The following is an 18,105-nucleotide window of genomic DNA, read 5'->3' as shown; positions in this document are numbered from 1 at the left end:
AAAAAAAGCTAAGTTATAAGAATCAAAATGTTCTGAGGAATGGCACCGACTTCAGAGTACTTTCATGCCCGGGCAAACTGAGGAGCTACATTTCCAGACCTGGGTACAAAGTAAGGAGGCGCAGAAATGAGAAATCTGAAGAGCCTTCTTCCACCTGTTTTGAAGGACCAGGTGGAAAGCCAAGAGCTTTGGGCTGCTCTAACCAGCATCAGGTGACAGCAGCCACCTTGCACTGGCACGAGCTGCCACGGTACCCCGAGGAAAAGGCAGGCCAGCTCCGCTGAGAGGACATGCAAGCTTGTGAAAGATTTGGGGAGGGGGGGGAAAGAGGGAGCTCCTTTGAAATTCACGATGATTCACACCACATTTTGGTTTGGCTGCCATATATCCATCCTGAAAACTGGCCAGGGGTGGCGGGGCAGGAATTGGCAATGGTGCAGGAAACCACTGCCCAGCCCCTGCCTGCTTGCCTGTAACCCCCTTGCAGGCAGCACAGTTCTCCGGCCCCCTCCAGTGGCTACAGACCATGCGGAGGAGTCAGCTGCAGCCTCGGAGGCCAGCAGGATTCAGGCTTTTGCAAGTCCAGTCCTCGCTGCATAGAGCGGTACTCCTCCCGCCCGTGGCAAGGTAAATAATTAGGCGGACAGCCACCGTGCTCTTGCACTGGAACATCTTTATTCAGCTAAACGTGGATCCAGCACACCACAGACACCTCCTATCTGCTCTCCAATCTGCCCTTGCTGCTGCGCACAACCATTTTACTCTGGGCAACACCAACAGACCACCTTGAAGAGGGGCTCCGTCACCTCTGTTGTGTCCTGGGCAGGTTCTTACGCTGCTTTCTTCACTGGAACAGGAAGGGCTAAAGAGGTGCTGTACCTGAAAGGCCAGTGGTGGTGTAAAAAGTGTTTTACTTGACTTTGGGGATAGGGAAAAAAAAAAAAAAAACCCACCAAAGACACTTCAACCCAACAGACACTGTTCTTCTGCCTTTTGCAAAACTCCCAAAGAGCAGTGAATTATATTTGGGTACCAGCATTTCATGCTTTGGAAATCCCCTATAGCAACAAAGACAAGAAAAAAGCCCACATGAAAAAGACTGCTTTGGATCTGCTTTGCTTATTACAGATCTGTTTTGGTTCTTTAACCATTTTCCAAATCTTGTTATCCCATCTCCACCCATGCTTACAGCAAGGCCACACAATGCACACTTTATACATTACGCACAAATATAATGGGCATTCTTCAATATAGGGGATGTATACTGCAGAAATGTTTAGTTTCCCACCTACGACTTCACGATACTCCTTTATTACTCCACGTTATCTGAGCATGCCCCCTGGACAACAAGGAAAAGAATACCTTTACAAAAGAGAATGTTTTGCTACATAGGAGGAAATGGTGAAGTCTGAGCTAAGGCAAAAATAAATGCTGTTTATATAGTGTGAAGATAAATAACATGCACACATTACTCAGATTTCATATTGGAAGACTGTAGTTTCTTGGGTTTAAAAGGACAGAGACAGCCAGAAGACACAGGTTTTGGCCCTAAAGGACAGGAGACCAAGGTCTACCTAATCATTAATCTATTTTGAGATTCATTATTATCTCTCTACAATGAAAATTCCAGATCATCTAAGTCTCCATATTAAACCACTTCACTTAGGCAAAGCTGGGTTTACAGAACCTCAGCAACCAACAACCCCAGGGACTTACCCTAACAGTAGTGGGTGTACTTGCAGCTTAATATCATGAGTTGTCCCCCTAAGTTGGACTCCCTTTAGGCCATCAAACCAAAAGACCGACCATACAGGTTTAACACTGAGACCTCTGCAGGAGGCACAGTCCCTAAGTTAAGATGGAAGTTGCCTGGGTAGCCCAGGCAAAATGTCTCCTGCACTTCAACGCTTTGATTCTGCGAATGTCCAAGTGATTGATGAACTTCAAGCTTGTCTGCTATTGGGTTGGGACAACCATCCTTTGACCTGTGGATCTGGGGCTGGAGATATCCATGGTAAGGGAAAATCTTTGGACTCCACATCAGTTGGATTTGAAGATGCATGTAGTCCTTCAAGCCTGAGGTCAAAAGAACTACCCATACACACAGAGGCCAAAGTTCTCACCCACAGCATGGCTTGAGCTTAACAGTGGGACCTACAAAGGAACCATACCAGTAGCAGGTGTTGATTCTGTGCATAGGAAGAGTGTGCTCTGCACAATTTCACTCACATGGCAGTTACGTTTCTGGGAGGGAACACAGTTGCTAGACTGGTCAGGGAGCCACTGGCTGGCTATCCATAAGCACACTGTAGGACAGTGTCAGGCAAGGGCACCAGCGTCACAGAATCATAGAATGGTTTGGGTTGGAAGGGACCTTAAAGATCATCAAGTTCCAACCCCCCCTGCCACGGGCAGGGACACCTCCCACCAGACAAGGTTGCTCAAAGCCCCATCCAGCCTGGCCTTGAACACTTCCAGGGATGGGGCATCCACAACTTCCCTGGGCAACCTGTTCCTGTGTCTCACCACCCTCACAGGAAAGAACTTCTTCCTAATATCTAGTCCAAACCTCCCCTCTTGCAGTTTAACACTACTACCCCTCATCCTATCGCTCCACTCCCTGATAAAGAGTCCCTCCCCACCTCTCCCCTTTAAGTACTGGAAGGCTGCAATAAGGTTTCCCTGGAGCCTTCTCTTCTCCAGGCTGAATAACCCCAACACTCTCAGCCTGTCTTCATCGGAGAGCTGCTCCAGCCCTCTGATCATCTCCGTGGCCCTCCTCTGGACTCGCTCCAACAGGTCCATGTCCTTCCTGTGCTGAGGACTCCAAAGCTGGACACAGTACTTCAAGAGGAGTCTCACCAGGGCAGAGGAGTAGAACCACCTCCCTCAACCTGCTGGCCATGCTTCTTTTGGTTCAAAAAACCAAACACTGAAGCTTCTATAACTAAAATTGTAACAGGTCACCTGCAGAGGCTTAGCTTTAACCCTGTCCTCAAGTTACATCAGGCACTGATTTAACAACTAAATTCTCCGAATTTCTTCAGGCCACCTCCATCATTCACACCATGGCATTTCACCGTAGCTCATTCCAGGGGGAGCCAGCTCTCCCCAGAGGAGCATATGCCTTCCACCTTCATCCCACCACCTTCACCCAAAAGGCACTAATGGGTGACCAGTTTGGAAAACTGTATGAACAATTAAAAATCAAGGGGAAAAAAGTTGACCCAAAGAAGCTGTTGCCATGTCATTTTCTCAAGACAACCTACCTCATTTTCTGCATCTATACACCAGAGTTAGAGAGCATGTTTGGTCCATGCTCCTGCAAAACATTATGGTTCCACCACCAAGGTGACAAGAGGCTTTATAACCTGTTTGCATCTTTCAGGCATGTTAACACTTCTATAAAGCAAGCGCACAACTCTCAGGCAGCATGCTCATGGGCTGCCCTGGCCTCCAGCATGGCAAAAACCTAAACCATCTGCAAGCCTGAAAATGAAACAGTGCAAAACTACTGCCTTCTCACCTTGAAAGCATGCCTACAGCTTCACATCCTTACCATTATATCTCACCTGATGAGGGTTTTGAAAGTATGCTCTGCATTGGTATATGAGCACTGAGTGTAACCACCACACTTTAGCTTGTTCAGCAGTGCAAATTTTGCCACCTTATGCTAAGATCAGTGAGCAGAGCAATGTAAGGGGCCAGCTGGACCTTCCAAGCCCGGCCATGGAATTAAAATAACAGGAAACGATCTGGGACCATGTTTTTCCTACCCTACCTCCTTCTCTGAAAGCATCTTGGAAAGGCACATGTTCTTCAGCAGATACTAAAACATACAAGAAATCCATCACTCCTTATAAAACTGCACCCTAAACATATCCCACAGTGGGAGGACCAGAAACTGAACTGTGATTTTGCATTCATTTATGCCTCTGGAAAAATAACATTTTGTAACTAGTGTAAAGACCTATGGGGCAAGTCCATGGGGCAGCCTTGAGGATCTGCTCCTATAGTGGCACGGTAACCAGGGCTGTCAGCCAAAGCCATCTGAAACTGAAATGCAAGATAGCTTAAACAACCCCACTTCCCTGTTACCACAGGAGGTCAAGGAGAAGAGCGACCAAAGCTAGACGCCGTTCCCAGAAGGTGCTGTCTTACTGTCCTTGCTATTCCATGCTCAAATCAGCTCTCAACAAGAAGTTCCTAGGCACTAATATCATAAATAAATCCCCAACATCTCTAGGATCACATCTGGAAAAATACCCTTGCCAACTGCAAGGGCATAGGAAGAACACCTGGCAAAGAAAAATTGTCCAAAAAATCAACTTATAACACAGGGACTAGAAAGAACTTGATCAGTAAAGGAAAAGCAAGTACCAATTATCACCTGGGGTTTTAGACAAGATCCTGAAGGACCATCATCTCTGTCCTTCTAAAGTTGCTATTTTGACAATGTTTCCTATACAATGACTATGTTGCTACCCTTAAGGAGCTGGCTGACCCTGAGATCCTGATGAAAGGCTGTCGACTCACTGCAGAATGACACCCCCCTGCCAACTTGTGACATGAAGGTAAAGCAATGTAGAGGCACTGGAAATGAAAGGAGCCCAGGCTCCTGGTTGCAACACTGCATTAAGAAGCACATAACCTCCTAACTCTTCAAGACAAAAAGTCCTTTCTTCTCCCTTTTGTGTTCCACAATGCTGGTAGAAGCCGTATGCAAACAGAAAGACCTATTAAGTGGATCTGGGAGGGTTTTCTCTGGTTATACTGCCATTGTGGGATATGGAGTAAAAGGCAGGTAGGAACTTCTATTTCTATGTGCTGGGCATCATCAGCTGCTTTACTGGACTTTCAGCAACACCATAATCACTGCAATATTGCAAGCAGGCAGTCTAGAGCTCATTTTGGTGTCTTTTTCTTCATAATCACACAGATACATCCACAGGCATTGCATCAACTACCACCCAGCACAGCAACACAACAGTTTAATTTAGCAACCCTTCACTGTTGTTCCTGGTCACTCCCAAATATTCAAACCCACTTTTACAGCAAACAGAAGATTAATTTAGCCATTGCTTTTCAAAAAGTACCCCAGAAATCTTTCAGGTTCACATGCTGGCTTCATCTGTGTATCACAGTCCTTTGTCCCACCACCACTGCAGTGGGCGACTGAACCAGGCAGATCACATCCCCACAACACTGCTGTGTGGCTATCAGTTTCCAGAGGTGAAACTACCTTTTCCTCTTCTCTCCACATTTTCTCACTCGTGCTATGGCAGTGGTCACGAGGGCCAGTCCCAGGCCGTCAGGATGAGGACTGACCAGCCCCTGCCTTGTCCATCACAGTGCTGGGAGGGAGAGCCAAGCTGCCACAGCAGATCCGGTGCTCTGTACAAAGGATTCGGACAGGACATATTCTGCCACTCCCCTGTCTGTGTGATGGGGCCTCTACACGAAGAAAGCCAAGTCAGCAGCCACCTTGCAGCACATAGAGACGTGGACACAATTTTCCAAGTAACGCACAGCACTGGACAGGAAACGATGCATTTCACACCAGAAGAGGACAGAAGAAAATACACCCACTTTTACAGCAGCAGTCACAAACTCCACAGGGAAGAGAAAGGCCAGGTACTGACGGCAGAAAGAGAACAGTGCTGTTGTAAAACCCTTACCAAGGCAAGGAGAGACTCCCTTGTACACTATAGGAAGGGAAAAGGCTGGAGTAAGGATACTTTCCCCAGGCAGAAGTGCCACTGAGACCCAAGGTGCATGTAACACAGAGCAATAAAAGAGGTAGAGTCATAACAAACAGACATATGCTAACAGCTATAGGATATATTGTATTTGCTCACGTAACAGCCACACACACACACTTATTGGCCTCGTTGCCCAATCAGTTGCAAACAAGAGATCACCAGTTAGATGATAGTTAGATAACCGGTAGCTTAGGAGCAGACACACAAAACCACTGCACCCTAAATTTGGAGGGGAAAATCACCGGGGCAGGGAATTACGTGCACTCCATGGGCAATACAGTATTTCACTGTGGGGGAAGGGTTAGGCTTGGCACCTGGCTTTATCAGCGCACTCATTTACCAAATCAAACTGTCCCGGAAAGCAGCCAGTTGCCCTTTAACTGTGTTCATGAAGTAAAAATTGTTTAATGGGGTCTGGGATTGGAAGGATATGGATCAGATCCAGACGAGATTTGCCAAGTATTCTTCGTACAGCTATGCGGCAGAGAGACAAGAGGCTCCGGGTGCGGCCTACAACAAAGAAAGCAGAGAAAAACTATTGAGGGACACGGAGAGGGAGAGAGAGGGATAACAGCGTGTAAACTGTGCTGAGCTCTGGCTGACAGCTAAGGAGCCAACCACCCCTTCCATATGCCACGGCCACATCCACATCCTGCACAGCAACACGAAGGCACCCCAGGAGAGCTAAGCGTGCACAAATGCGCCCCGTGAGGAGGCCATCTTTCTGGCCAAAGATTTGGAGCAACAACAGCTGCCACAAGTTTGGAAAGGCAAGCTGGAGACTGCATGGGGTTGTGACCAGGAAGCCAGTCCCTGCATGAGAGGGGTTATGAGATCACTGCCAAATCCACACCAAGGGAGGAAGTGAGAGGCTTTATACTATTTGGATAATTTTAAAATTATGTGGACTTTATTTTTGGTCTAAACCATTCCCGGGGATTCAACAGCATTGATGGCCAGCTCAGGCCTTATCCCAGCTTTCTTTTAAGGACTTCTTTTGAGTTCATGGAGAGCTCTTTCAGCGCTGGGACAAGAGGATGGTGGTATCCATGTTGATTCAGGAACTGGACTTCCAAGGCACCACTCCGTTATCCTGCATGCTCCACCTGAGCAGTCCTGTTTGCCTTCTAAACCTAGGCTTAATGGAAACCACCTGCTCTAGCTTATGTGCGCCTCTTCTCAGCAAAATTCCAGGCAGGTTTAAAAACCAGGCATGTGCAAAGCTGAGTAACTTTGGGATGGGGGCTGGGGGTGTGGGGTATCCCACATCCTGAATCCCTTTGAAACTTCTCTGGAGTTTGAGAGGGAAACCTAACTTCTGACCCTGGTGCAAAGCCCTGGCTTTTACCAGCTGAACCTCGTGGTTTTACAAGGTGCTGCCCTTGCTGGAACAAGGGTGCGTGCTGTACTCATGTTGCTTTTGTGATAAAAAGAAAAGAAATTGCAGGTAAATTTAGGCATGTTCAAGTATGAGGGTCTGTTTTACTTCTTTTGTAACTCATTTGCTTCCTTGAGGATGTTAAATTCAAAAAACCAGCTTTTTCCTACTTTTTTCCACCACCATCTGAGCTCCCTCCTGCCACTTGTTACCACCATTTGTGACTTGACTTCTCAAGAAGCTTGTGCAGACACAACTACCTCTTGGGTCCCTCCCTAGGCCCCCCTGCAGAGCACAGGATCTCTCAAGAATAGTAAGGGGACATCTGTACGGCTTTGGAGAACGAGGCCTCACTGGGTATGCTATAACCTGACCGTGGTCCACAGATGCAAAGCCCAGCTCCGAAAGGACCACGCTGCCTGACATTGCCTCAGGCTGCTGAGGACACTGCTAGGCAATGGAAAAGAGCTGGCAGAAGAAAGATGAAAAATGTAAAGTTACAGAGGTAAATGAAGGACTCAAGAGGGGACACCCCATATGGACATACAAAATGCAACACAAGAAAAACAGTCTAGCTGGAGGCTTATGGGGAAGTCATTGGAAGTCATCAGTGTTGGCAGAGCCGGAGGCAGGCAGCGGCTCAGCAACACTGAGGATCTGTGCCAGGAAGCCGTAGAGGTCACACCCACAGTCCTCTCCTGCCTGGCCAGCAACAGCTGCTTAGAAGCCATATCACGGGTGGTAAAGTCCTTAGTGCTTAGCTTAACAGCTTGTTGCATCCCAGTTAGTTTTTCTGTGTGTCAGAATTGCTTTACGCTTTAAGTTAGGTATAACCTGTTTACACAATCCCTTTGCATTTGGCTGGAGGCACCTGAACAAACAGACCCAAAAGAGGATGGTAAAACCCACCCTACCACCTTAACAGCTCCTAACTACCAAAGAAACTCTCCAAAGAGTTCTCCTGACTCCAGAGCTAGATAAAATCAGTGCCACTTCAGTAAATCAAAGCCACTTACCCCTTGCTTCTTTGAACACCTCCAGAGCCTCAGGGTTGACTTTGACCCTTCCCATGGATTCAACTCCCAAGGCTTCCATTTTCACCAGGTTCAGATTGGCTCCAAAGTCAATCAAGAGGTGGACAAACGCCGCTTCACAGCCATGCCGCAGGACAGCGTCCATCACACACACTGGGGAGCCCCGGGAGAAGCCTTGGATGTTGATGGGCCCACAGCAGTTAAAATCCGGGTTGGCTCCTGCCTGGAGCAGCAGCCGGAAGCACTGGAGGTTGTGGTAGGCAGCGCTGATGTACAACGGGCAGACCACCAGCGTGGTGAGGGGCCGCAGCGAGAGGCTGGGGACCCGGGAAGTGAGGTGGTGATTGACGTCCACGTCTGCGCCATACCTGAGTGGGTGAGAGAAGAGCAAAGGTTTGGAAACAAGGGCAATAGCACCACAGCCACACCCCAGGGTGACAAATTGGCAGAGAGTGAGACTGAAAGACACCTGGAGCACCCTGTCTGTCTTTGGTACCTCTGGGGTCCACCACCCAAGTACCACCCATACCTACCTGAGAGGGGCCTGGCAGCACTTCTGAGCAGGGATGTCATATCCAGAACGGTCTGATTTTCAATAAGCAAAGTTGTTTCTCTGCCCACAACAGCCCAGGCTCAGGAGAGAGCAGCTGAGGAACATCCTTCCTTGTCCTCACGAAGGACATGCCTGAGCACAAGGGATGGCTCAGCCCTGAGCCAGCAACGTGTAATGTTGGATGCTAATGAGCCAGCTGGGGACCAGAGATGTTTCCAAATGACTCAGTTGAAGAGGTGCAGTGAAGTGACTTCCCCACCAGGACAAAACAGGCCAAAAAGCAATGAAGGCAATCGATCTGACTGTCACAGGCAGCAGGGAAATGGAAACAGAAATCTGTGCTCAACAGGGAAATGTCTACGACAAAATCCTACTCCCAAAGGAGCTGGGGTGGTCGAAATCCTATCAGAAATCCCATCAAGGAGTCAAAAAGAGGCCTTTTCCCCACTAATCAGCTCAGCTGAAGGGATGTACCCACTAACTCTAAGCATGCAGGAAACTGGAAAAACACAAAATAATTGCGTCAGACCTTCCGCTCTCCCCATCCATCCTGCATAGTTCCATTCACAGGTTATATATTATACTAGATACTGCACAAGAGATTACAGTTTACGGGCCAGCACTCCAGGAGCTGAAGGGGAGACTTCCACAAACCTCTCAAGCCTTTTTTCAACTGGGTCCTGCCTCGCTCTACCCCACAGAGAATCCCATACCTCACATCTTCATCACATCCCAACTGCTCCATAAGCCCTGCAGCCAGAGCAAAGAGGGCTTGGACTTGCTGTGGTGTAGAGAAGGTATGCGAGCAGGCTAAAGCCCTACTCAGTGCACATCAGCGTCACCATCAAACACAAGAAGTGACCACTTTCTGGGAAGTAAGGATGGCACTAAGTTGTGAATGAGCAAAAAACAAGGCTTATTTGCTTTGGTTCTTTTCATTTTTTGAAGGAAGTGAAGAATGTGGCCAAATAAACAAGAGCAAAAAGGCTGTGCCATTCTCTGGAAAAGCATGGAATTTGAAAAATGACAATGCTGTGGAAAGAAGAGATGGCAGAAATAAGCGCTTATTTCCCCCAGGCAAGGTAACACCCAAGCACTGGGGACACTAACTCCATCTATTTCACATGCAACTTGGATGGGAACAAGGAGGACAACAACACAATCCACTAGCTGGTTTTAAGTGCAGCACTGCAGATCAAGCAAAGCCTGGTCCCTTCTCCCCACAGAGGCCAGTCCACCTCCCAAAATTGCAGACTGAGCACTCAGAGAACTAGTTTTTTCAGTCTTTATAGATTATATTCCTTATTCTGTTCCTTTCTGCAGTTAATAAACCAAATAAGGAAACCACCTGTGGACAAATTCTGCCTAAAGGCAAGCACAGCTCTCGCTGAACCCCCCTAGCCCCTACCCTACTTAACCAAACGCTTCAATTCTGAGGATGGGAATAGCCTCATTTAAATTAAGCACACACAGAACAAGGCCCAAGGAAAGCTGTCTAAGAGCTGCATGCAGTGTATTTTTACCCCAACGCACAAGATCTCCCAAGCATGAACATCTTGGCTGAGACCTCAGGAGACCTGTGGGGTGGAGAAATGCAGAAGAAACGGGGAGCTAGGCAGTAACAACACTGCTGAGTGAGCCTGGCCTGGTGATCACTGCACACTAAGGGGACATTCCCATCTTTTGGGGACTTTCGCAGCACTTTGCTCAATCTCCATGACCTCACCTATGTTAGAGCATAGAGGGCAAAAAAAAAGAAAAGCTGCGTGTTCTCCACAGGCAATCACACATGTTCCCTGTAGATAAACAAACCTCTTAAAATCAGACTACATGAGCATTTGGATAGTCATCTGTGCTGCTGCTGCGGGACTTTTGTAGGGCTGTTGTATGGCCACGGTCCTGACCAGACAGCAGGTACACTTTCATTTCAGTTCTTTTTCATTATTGTCATCAAAATTTTAAGTGGAAACCCCCAGTTCAACGTAAAATAAAAAAGTCTACTTTTATAAGTTAGGCATGCTCCTGAGGCATCAGGATGATTTGTCAGATCTCTTTTTCACCATTTTTTGTGTGGGAAAAGGATCCTCTTGTCCTAAATACACTGGGTCAGCCCCCAGTTACACTGCAAGTATAATGCCACAGTCCAATCCCATCACAGCAGGATCACACCACAAGCTGTTAGAAAAGTAATCTATACCCTGGCAATATAACCATAAATATTTCCTCCAGCCATCTGATGAAATGGATTGTCATTCCATAGCTATGCGTGTATTTACTGTTCATGGATACGATTGCTCCTATTGCTTGGTTATCTGGTTCAGCAAGTGTGGCAGGATTCAGGATTCCTGATTGTGGTACCATATGATTAAAAAAAAAATAAACCAGGTGATGTTTAGACACCTGCAGCAAGCCTAAACTGGACTAGGCTTTCTTAGCAGGACACTGAGGCTCTCTCAAGCTGAATACGCTGAAATATTTCCTTATATCTCAGTAAATGTGTCTTCCTCATTGCATTCCCCCTGCCAAATCTTTTAAATCAACATTTTTAAAACCTCTGAGTGAGCTTTGTAACACAGGACTGCATTTTAAAGTAAGCAACTCTGAACAGATCTGTGAAATCCGTACTCTGAGATATTTGAAATTTTGGCCATCTGACAATTTAGTATTAGCTTAGCAGCCTTGGGAGAGACATTGTCTAATAAAAAGATATTGGACAAACTCCAGTTAATTTTTAATCCTGAAAGGTTTCCAAAATCTTGCTTTTAATATTGCTGGCAAGTTATCCCAAGGAGTAGACACATAAATCAATGCATCAGCTCTCCATGTGCTGCTGAAACACCATTTGCTACATTTCACCCTGCCTTAGTGGATATATCAGGGAAGATTCTTGGGAATGCAGCATGTGAGCTGAACCCTGTACCAACAACCACATGGCAATGGGGACATCCTTGTCTCAGCTTGCTGAGAAAGGAGCAAGGACGCAGGACCACCTTCCCTTCTTTCTACTTGCCAGCTTCCTTAAAGCTGCACTTGTATGAAAATTAACTTTCCCGTAAACAAAAATGAAAAGAGAAAATCCCCAAACATTTTTAATTTTTTCTACTCAAATCCTTTTTGTTGTTATTTTTCCAGATTTGCAGTCATTGAAAGGATTCCTTGGAGACTGCTTCTGTATGAATCCAAATAAACTTTCTTTCTCTTCCTACAAGCTACGTTTTCCCTTTATGTCCCCTTACTATCTGGTGTCAACGGCCCATATAGTTGCTCAGCGCGGCCCCTTATACAAAAAGGCTTCAAATTGAGAAGAAAGGAATCATGACATGCCACGGAGGAAGAAACTCAAGTTTGCACAGCCCACTGCTAGACCTTGAGCCCACACACTGCTGGTGCTGCAGAGGAAGTTTCCTGAGGGATAGGTGCTCACCAGCCACCCACCGCCCAGCTAAGGTTACTGTTCATCACCTCTTAGTAATGGCCATCACTCTCTGCCCCAGAGATGCCACCCCTTTGATGGAGCTGTGTGTGCATTAGGTATCCAGCAAGGGGTGACTGAGTCAGCTGGCACGGAGGGTGCCCTAGTGATGGGTAAACACCAGGCAGTAAAGAACAGTGTTGGCAACTGTCTGTCCTCCCAATGACAAAAGATGGTCAGAGCAACAGAGCTAGACATAGGAGAGATGTGTTTCCAAACAATTTTTCATTCACGGGCAGATCCACCTCACTCATAAATTCAGCCAGGGGCATGGACCTGGCAGTCGAGATGGAGGTGGTGGGGAAGATACTTTGCAAGATTTGGCTCTGACTAAATAGTGGATGGCGGGCTCAGAAAAGGAGACTCCTTTCTTGGGCTTTGTCTTAGGAGAACAGTCACAGGAGTCACACAGGAGGGCACAGACCTGTTGCCAGGGCCAAGCGATGGAGAAAACAAGGATGTCTCTTTAGCCATCTCTCCACCCTCTCTCCTGTCCATCTCTTGGCCAGCTTCACCAGGCTTGTGGAGGCACTGGGCATGAGAGGAGGGAATGGATGCTCCGAGCTCCATGGGGGAAAAGATCCCAAGGGAATAAGAGAGGGAGCCAGAGGAACTCTTCTCCCCACCAGGATCACCTCCAGCTTGTAACCAAGCTCTCACCTGATCAGTTCCTGGAGGATGTCTGCCCGGCCCACACGTGCCGCATGGTACACAGGAGTGCTGCGGTGGTGCCGGCTGCCGTTGGGGTCAGCTCCAGCTTCCAGGAGGATCTTGGCACACTCAAGGTGCCCATTGACCACAGCTACGTAGAGGGCAGTCTGTCCCTTCACATCCACCAGGTCGATCTCAGCCCCTTTGCGTAGGAGGAAGTCAACACAGGGCCCATGGCCGGCAGTGGCAGCGATGCGCAGTGGCGTGCAGGGCAGCCAGCCGCAGCACCACACCGACTTCTCGTTGATCCGGCTGGTATTGGGGGTGAAAAGCATTGGGTCAGAGAGGGATTCCTGCCACCTTGCACTACCCCACCTACCCCAGCCCTGGAGGAGGATGCTGGGAGAGCCCCAACAGCTCCCTTGAAGCTTTACCTTCCCATTTTTGGCACTTTATAGCACCCGGAAAAGTTCCTGCCAATAACCGACTAGGCGCTGCCCATAGGTAGCCAGAGACTACCTATGTACCAGAGTAGTGCTACATAGTGGCTCTGCTGTGTCAGGAGCTGCACGTAAGCACAATAAGGGACAAACCCTGTCTCAAAACTCAGTCAAAATTTCCAATAAAAAAAATAAAAATTCCCTAATCCCTTTTTTAAAGGGAGACGTACAAAATCGCAAGTGACCAAGCTGGGGACCACCACAGTTTAATTCAAGCTGCTCCAAAAGGGGCAGAAGATTGCCAGAGCAGCAGGGAAACAGCAAGAGGACACAGGAAATACAGGTATACATCTGTATCACACCACTGGCCACGTCCACACTCAGCCAGGCACCATGGGATGACATAAACACAAGTCCAGGGAAACTCAGCCCTGCCAGCAAGGAGTAAGATTGGGAGGTGTGGCCATCCTGCACTGAAAAGCATAACTAGGCCATTAGCATCCTTGCTGGATGGCTGTACTGGCAAAAGAGCCTTTTCCAATTTATAAAAAGAGCTGTGGCTGACGGCTGCTTAGATCCCCTCTGAAATAACCCGTAGCATTTGTCATGCTCATCCAGATCTCAGGTTAGCCCTACAAATCTCATCAACATCCAGACCTCACTCCCAAATTCTCTTCAGATCACCGTGGGTACCATTTTAGCAGGAATACACAGAGAGGAAGAGATTTCTTTAAGGCCAATGTAGGCTGGCGAAATTGCTCTTTAGCCAGCGCAGCAGTGGATTTGCTCTTCTAGCTCACTCCACGCAAGCCCACGGAACTGGTACAGGACAAAGCAGGTTTTATACAGTGCATTTACATAGTACACTAGGAGAGGAATGCCACAATTGTTTTTTTCAACCATGTTTTAGGAAGAGGAGTAGTATAAACCCCACATCAAGCCTTCAGCTGTCAAGTCCTATGATAAAAGTGCTCCCTTTAACCTGGGAGGTTTGGGGATCTCCACCCCATACTTACCCCCAGATTCAAAGAAGTCACTTCTCTGCTCATTCCATCACCTGTGTGATGGTGCTGTGGGTCCAGCCCTGCTCCTCCCACCAAACTTTGCTTTTTCCTGCAGGGAAGGATGCCTGGACCTGCTGCCACAGGGTTCCCATGCGGCATGAGACAAAAAATAAGGCAAAAATCTCAGACCAAGGGACTGAAGAGCCCCAGCTGCCCAGGTGGCAGAAAGAGGGGCCAGGTCATTCTCACTTTTGCTGAAAGGACACTTTTTTTTGAGGCTGGGAGACATTCTGCACTCTATGCAGTTTTCTCCACGGTGCAGGAAAATTAATTAACTATCCCCACGGTCACAGACTTAGCACGGGGCAGATTTTGTAACATAGGGTGTTTCAGATTTATATATGATGGTAATCCTTGTTGTATGTTTTCCCCATTACACATAGGCTCCTGTTTTCATGGTATTACGTTTCCAACCTGATCTGAAAAGAACTTGTGCGTGGCCGCTGCAAGCTCGCAAACTGGCTTGTGACTTGCCTGCTGGAGGACCACGGAGGGATGATTTCAGGGGGCGAGCAGAGCGTCCCCCCAGCTTGACACCCCTCCCGTAAAAACAGAGCAGGACGGGTGTCTCCAAAAGGAGCAGGCCGTGGGGATGGCGAGGGGTGAGCAGCCCCTGGGTGTCACTGGCCAAAAGCAGGACCTCCGCACCCTTGTCCCTGTGAGGGTCTCCAAAGCCAGGGCGAGGGTGCGGGCAGGGCGGGGTGGGAGAAGCCCCCTCACCTTTGGAAGCTCTCCTCTTGCAGCAAGCTCTTGAGGGTGGGCAGGTCCCCCACGTAGGCCGCGTCGTGCAGCCGGGTGTCCTCGCAGTGCTCGATGGGGTGGTCGCAAAACTGCTCCCGCAGCCACTCCTTCAGGTTACGACCTGCGCTGGAGAGAGAGGGGGGGGGAGAGCCGGGCTGAGCCTCGGACAGAGGCGGCTGAGGGCGGCGGGGAAGGCCTGTCTCGTCCCCTCCCGGCACAAGGCGAGCCTGGCAGGAGCCCCCGGGACGGCGGCGGGCAGCGCCGCTCCCCCCACGTTACCTGCCTGCCCGCCTGAGGCGGCGGGCGGGTCCCCGCCGGCGGGGGGGCCGCCCTCCGCCATCTGCCCCTCGCACCGCCGGCCCGGCTCGGCCTCCCTCCCCGCCAGCGGCCTCCCCCCGGGGCCGCCGCCCTCCCTCCCCGGGCCGGCCTGATTGGTGCCTGCCGGCCCGGCGGCTTCCTGCCTCCGCGTTAAGGTGGTTTTCCCCGGCGGGAGGAGGGCGGTTCGCCTCCGCTCCGGCAGCGCGGGAGCCAGGAGCAACGCCGGAGCCATTCCTCCTTCAGGCCCGCCCTCAGAGCGGGGGAGGCTGAGGGGGGAACCCGGCCCGGCTCTCCCGGCGGCGGCCCTCAGCGCCCCGAGGCGGAGCGTGAGCCCGGCAGAGCTCGGTCGCCGGTAGAAGGGGCTTGGGGGCTTCTTCCAGCAAGGGGCAGAAATGTGGGGTGACAGTTTACAGTGCTGTCCCCGCTCCTCACGGCCACCACCTGCACCTGGGTGTGGGACCGTCAAGCGTCTGAAAGCCGGTATAGCGGACAGCTTCGCTTGTCTTCGGCTAGACAAGGCTTCCCACAGCTAAAAGCTGCGGAGAAGGTTTCATGGGGTCGTAATGTCCCGTTTTTCCCTCCTCAGCACAGCTCCCGGGGCTCTGAAGTCCACATCCCGTTGCTGCTTGGTCTGAGGGAGAGGAGGGCCCGTGTGAGGGCGGACAGAGCTGCGGTGGGCTGGAGCCAGCAGAAAGGCAAGGCGGACATGAAAATGCCACCGAGACACAGCCAGGCCTGCAAGGGGCTGAGCAAAAAGCCACTGCTTTGCTTAAACCCCACCAGGCAACGTCAAATACAGCGCCCAAAGCTAACACCCTCAGAAGAGCAGCAGAGAATCACAGAATCTTCGTGGTTGGAAGGGACCTCTGAGATCATCGAGTCCAACCACACACACACACAAAAAAAAAAAAAAAAAAAAACAACCCAACAATCTCGGGCACTAGAGCATGCCCTGAAGTGCCACCTCTACACGTTTCTTAAATACCTCCAGGGATGGTGACTCCACCACCTCCCTGGGCAGGCTGTTCCAGTGCCTGAGCACCCTCTCAGTAAAGTAATTATTCCTAATATCTAAACCTCCCCTGCCCCAACTTCAGACCATTCCCTCTGGTCCTGTCATTATTCCCTTGGGAGAAGAAGCCAACACCCACCTCTCTACACCCTCCTTTCAGGGAGTTGTAGAGGACAATGAGGTCCCCCCTCAGCCTCCTCTTCTCCAAACTAAACATGCCCAGTTCCCTCAGCCTCTCCTCCTATGACTTCTTCTCTAGAGGACTTGTTAGGTACCTGCATGGGCACAATGCTTTCAGAGCACAAAGGGGAAACCAAAGGGAAAACCAAACACAAAAAGGATGGTGGTAATCCATCTAGCTTTCCTGCAGCTCCGCTCCTGCTGCTCTGTGGCAGGCTGTCAGTCCACAGATGCCAGACTCAGGCTGCAAACAGGGTTTCCTGTAACTGTTATTACTTGGGCTCGAGCAATCCGGAGGAGATCACACATCCGGAGGAGACAGGCACAATCTGCAAATTGAACCCATTCGCCTTGCCTGGTGGAAGATCAAAAGGGGAACGGGATCGATGGGATTTTCAGAAGACGTTGGTGCTGGCTCACACTGCCACCTTCCCCTGCCTGCAGTCCTTGGGCCATTAGATGAGGCAGACCTAGGGCCAAGAAACATCCCCTGGAATGAACTGGCTGCCAGACTGGAAACCTGGCTCAGTGTCTGTTTGGCCCTCCTTGAGTCAAAGGGACCAGATCTGGAAAGCAGACAATGGGGCTAGATGGAGCTCCAGCCCTCAGCTTGGCCTGTGTACATTTATGAAAGGCTTTCTAGGATCGGGATAGGCTCAGGCAGGGCTTTCTGAGGTGGGCTTGCCTACCCATCTCCCACTCTTTAGTAGATACCTTTGCTGAGTTTGCAAGCATTCCGTGTTTCCTGAGGCAATGGAGCAGATCCACCACCCTTCAGCGGGCTCCCCTGTGAGCAGCACATTCCTTCCTTAGTTTCTAACCCCAATCTACAACTGTATCCAGCTACAAAAGCTCTGTGCAACCCACTCTGTGTCTGCTCATGGGCAGGGAAGCAGCCATATACATCTCAGTTCCCTGTTGCTGTGCCTGATGACAGCACAAGACCTACCAGAGCAGCTTTCTAGCTGTTGCATCGTCTGCAGATGTAATAGGACTAGATTTAATGAGCTCCTCCAGCTGCAAAGCATTCTGTTGGACTGCTGAGCCAGCGATGGGGTCTCATCCAGAGGAAAAAGTTATGTTAGTCCATGGGCTTTCATACACATGGCCCCTGACCAAAAGCCATATTGCTTGTGTGCAGAAGGGGATAGTTACTACAAGGGACAGAAACCTCTACACTTTAGTGCCTTCTCAGCAAGAATGCAATGCCAGTTTTCAAAGCTCTTAGGAACAGGCCACTGCCGTTGAGCACAATTTTTCTTTAAAATAGGTTTGTTTATTCACCCTGTGTCATTCAGAGCTGACTCTTCTCTCTTCTCCCACGGGTAAAGTGTAGACAGGCAAGAAAGGGGAGCAGAGGGCGCAGCAGTGTTTACTTGCAATATGGTAGTTGTCCCCATGGACAAAGCAGAGCCCGAGAGAGGAACAAAGTGGCTGGTAAACAGGACAGACGAAGCTGGAACACCAGCATCTGCATCACTTGTGATTTGAGGTTCATTC

At 49.5% G+C, this 18,105-nt stretch overlaps 1 protein-coding gene across 3 annotated transcripts; it reads right to left on the bottom strand.

Annotated features, from left to right (window-relative positions):
• Nucleotides 1–654: 654 nt before the first annotated feature.
• On the bottom strand, nucleotides 655–15,456 carry ASB1 (ankyrin repeat and SOCS box containing 1). 3 transcript variants are annotated; one of them, XM_074145273.1, is made up of 5 exons: nucleotides 15,375–15,456; nucleotides 15,075–15,216; nucleotides 12,860–13,162; nucleotides 8,157–8,542; nucleotides 655–6,272 (listed from the first exon to the last, which is right to left on the bottom strand). In XM_074145273.1, the coding sequence occupies exons 1-5, from the start codon at nucleotides 15,433–15,435 to the stop codon at nucleotides 6,139–6,141; spliced, it is 1,026 nt and encodes a 341-aa protein (XP_074001374.1). In that variant the 5' UTR covers nucleotides 15,436–15,456; the 3' UTR covers nucleotides 655–6,138. The 3 variants fall into 3 exon arrangements, with proteins under 3 accessions (XP_074001374.1, XP_074001375.1, XP_074001376.1); XM_074145274.1 differs by having other exon boundaries at nucleotides 15,387–15,435; XM_074145275.1 differs by lacking the exon at nucleotides 12,860–13,162 and having other exon boundaries at nucleotides 661–6,272; nucleotides 15,387–15,435.
• Between the last annotated feature and the right edge of the window lie 2,649 nt (nucleotides 15,457–18,105).

The sequence above is a fragment of the Numenius arquata genome, chromosome 3 (genome assembly GCF_964106895.1).
Source record: "Numenius arquata chromosome 3, bNumArq3.hap1.1, whole genome shotgun sequence".
Lineage (NCBI taxonomy): Eukaryota > Metazoa > Chordata > Aves > Charadriiformes > Scolopacidae > Numenius > Numenius arquata.
Note: the sequence above shows the minus strand (reverse complement) of the source record. Positions and strands in the feature narration are given on the sequence as shown.

Bases quoted from the DNA above. Each gene is read 5' to 3' on its own strand.
- ASB1 (XM_074145273.1), bottom strand. From the start codon at position 15,435: ATGGCGGAGGGCGGCCCCCCCGCCGGCGGGGACCCGCCCGCCGCCTCA. The intron at 15,217-15,374 runs GTAACGTGGGGG...TCTCCAGCGCAG, and splicing joins CGCCTCAGGCGGGCAGGCAG to GTCGTAACCTGAAGGAGTGG. The intron at 13,163-15,074 runs GTGAGGGGGCTT...CCCCAATACCAG, and splicing joins CAAGAGGAGAGCTTCCAAAG to CCGGATCAACGAGAAGTCGG.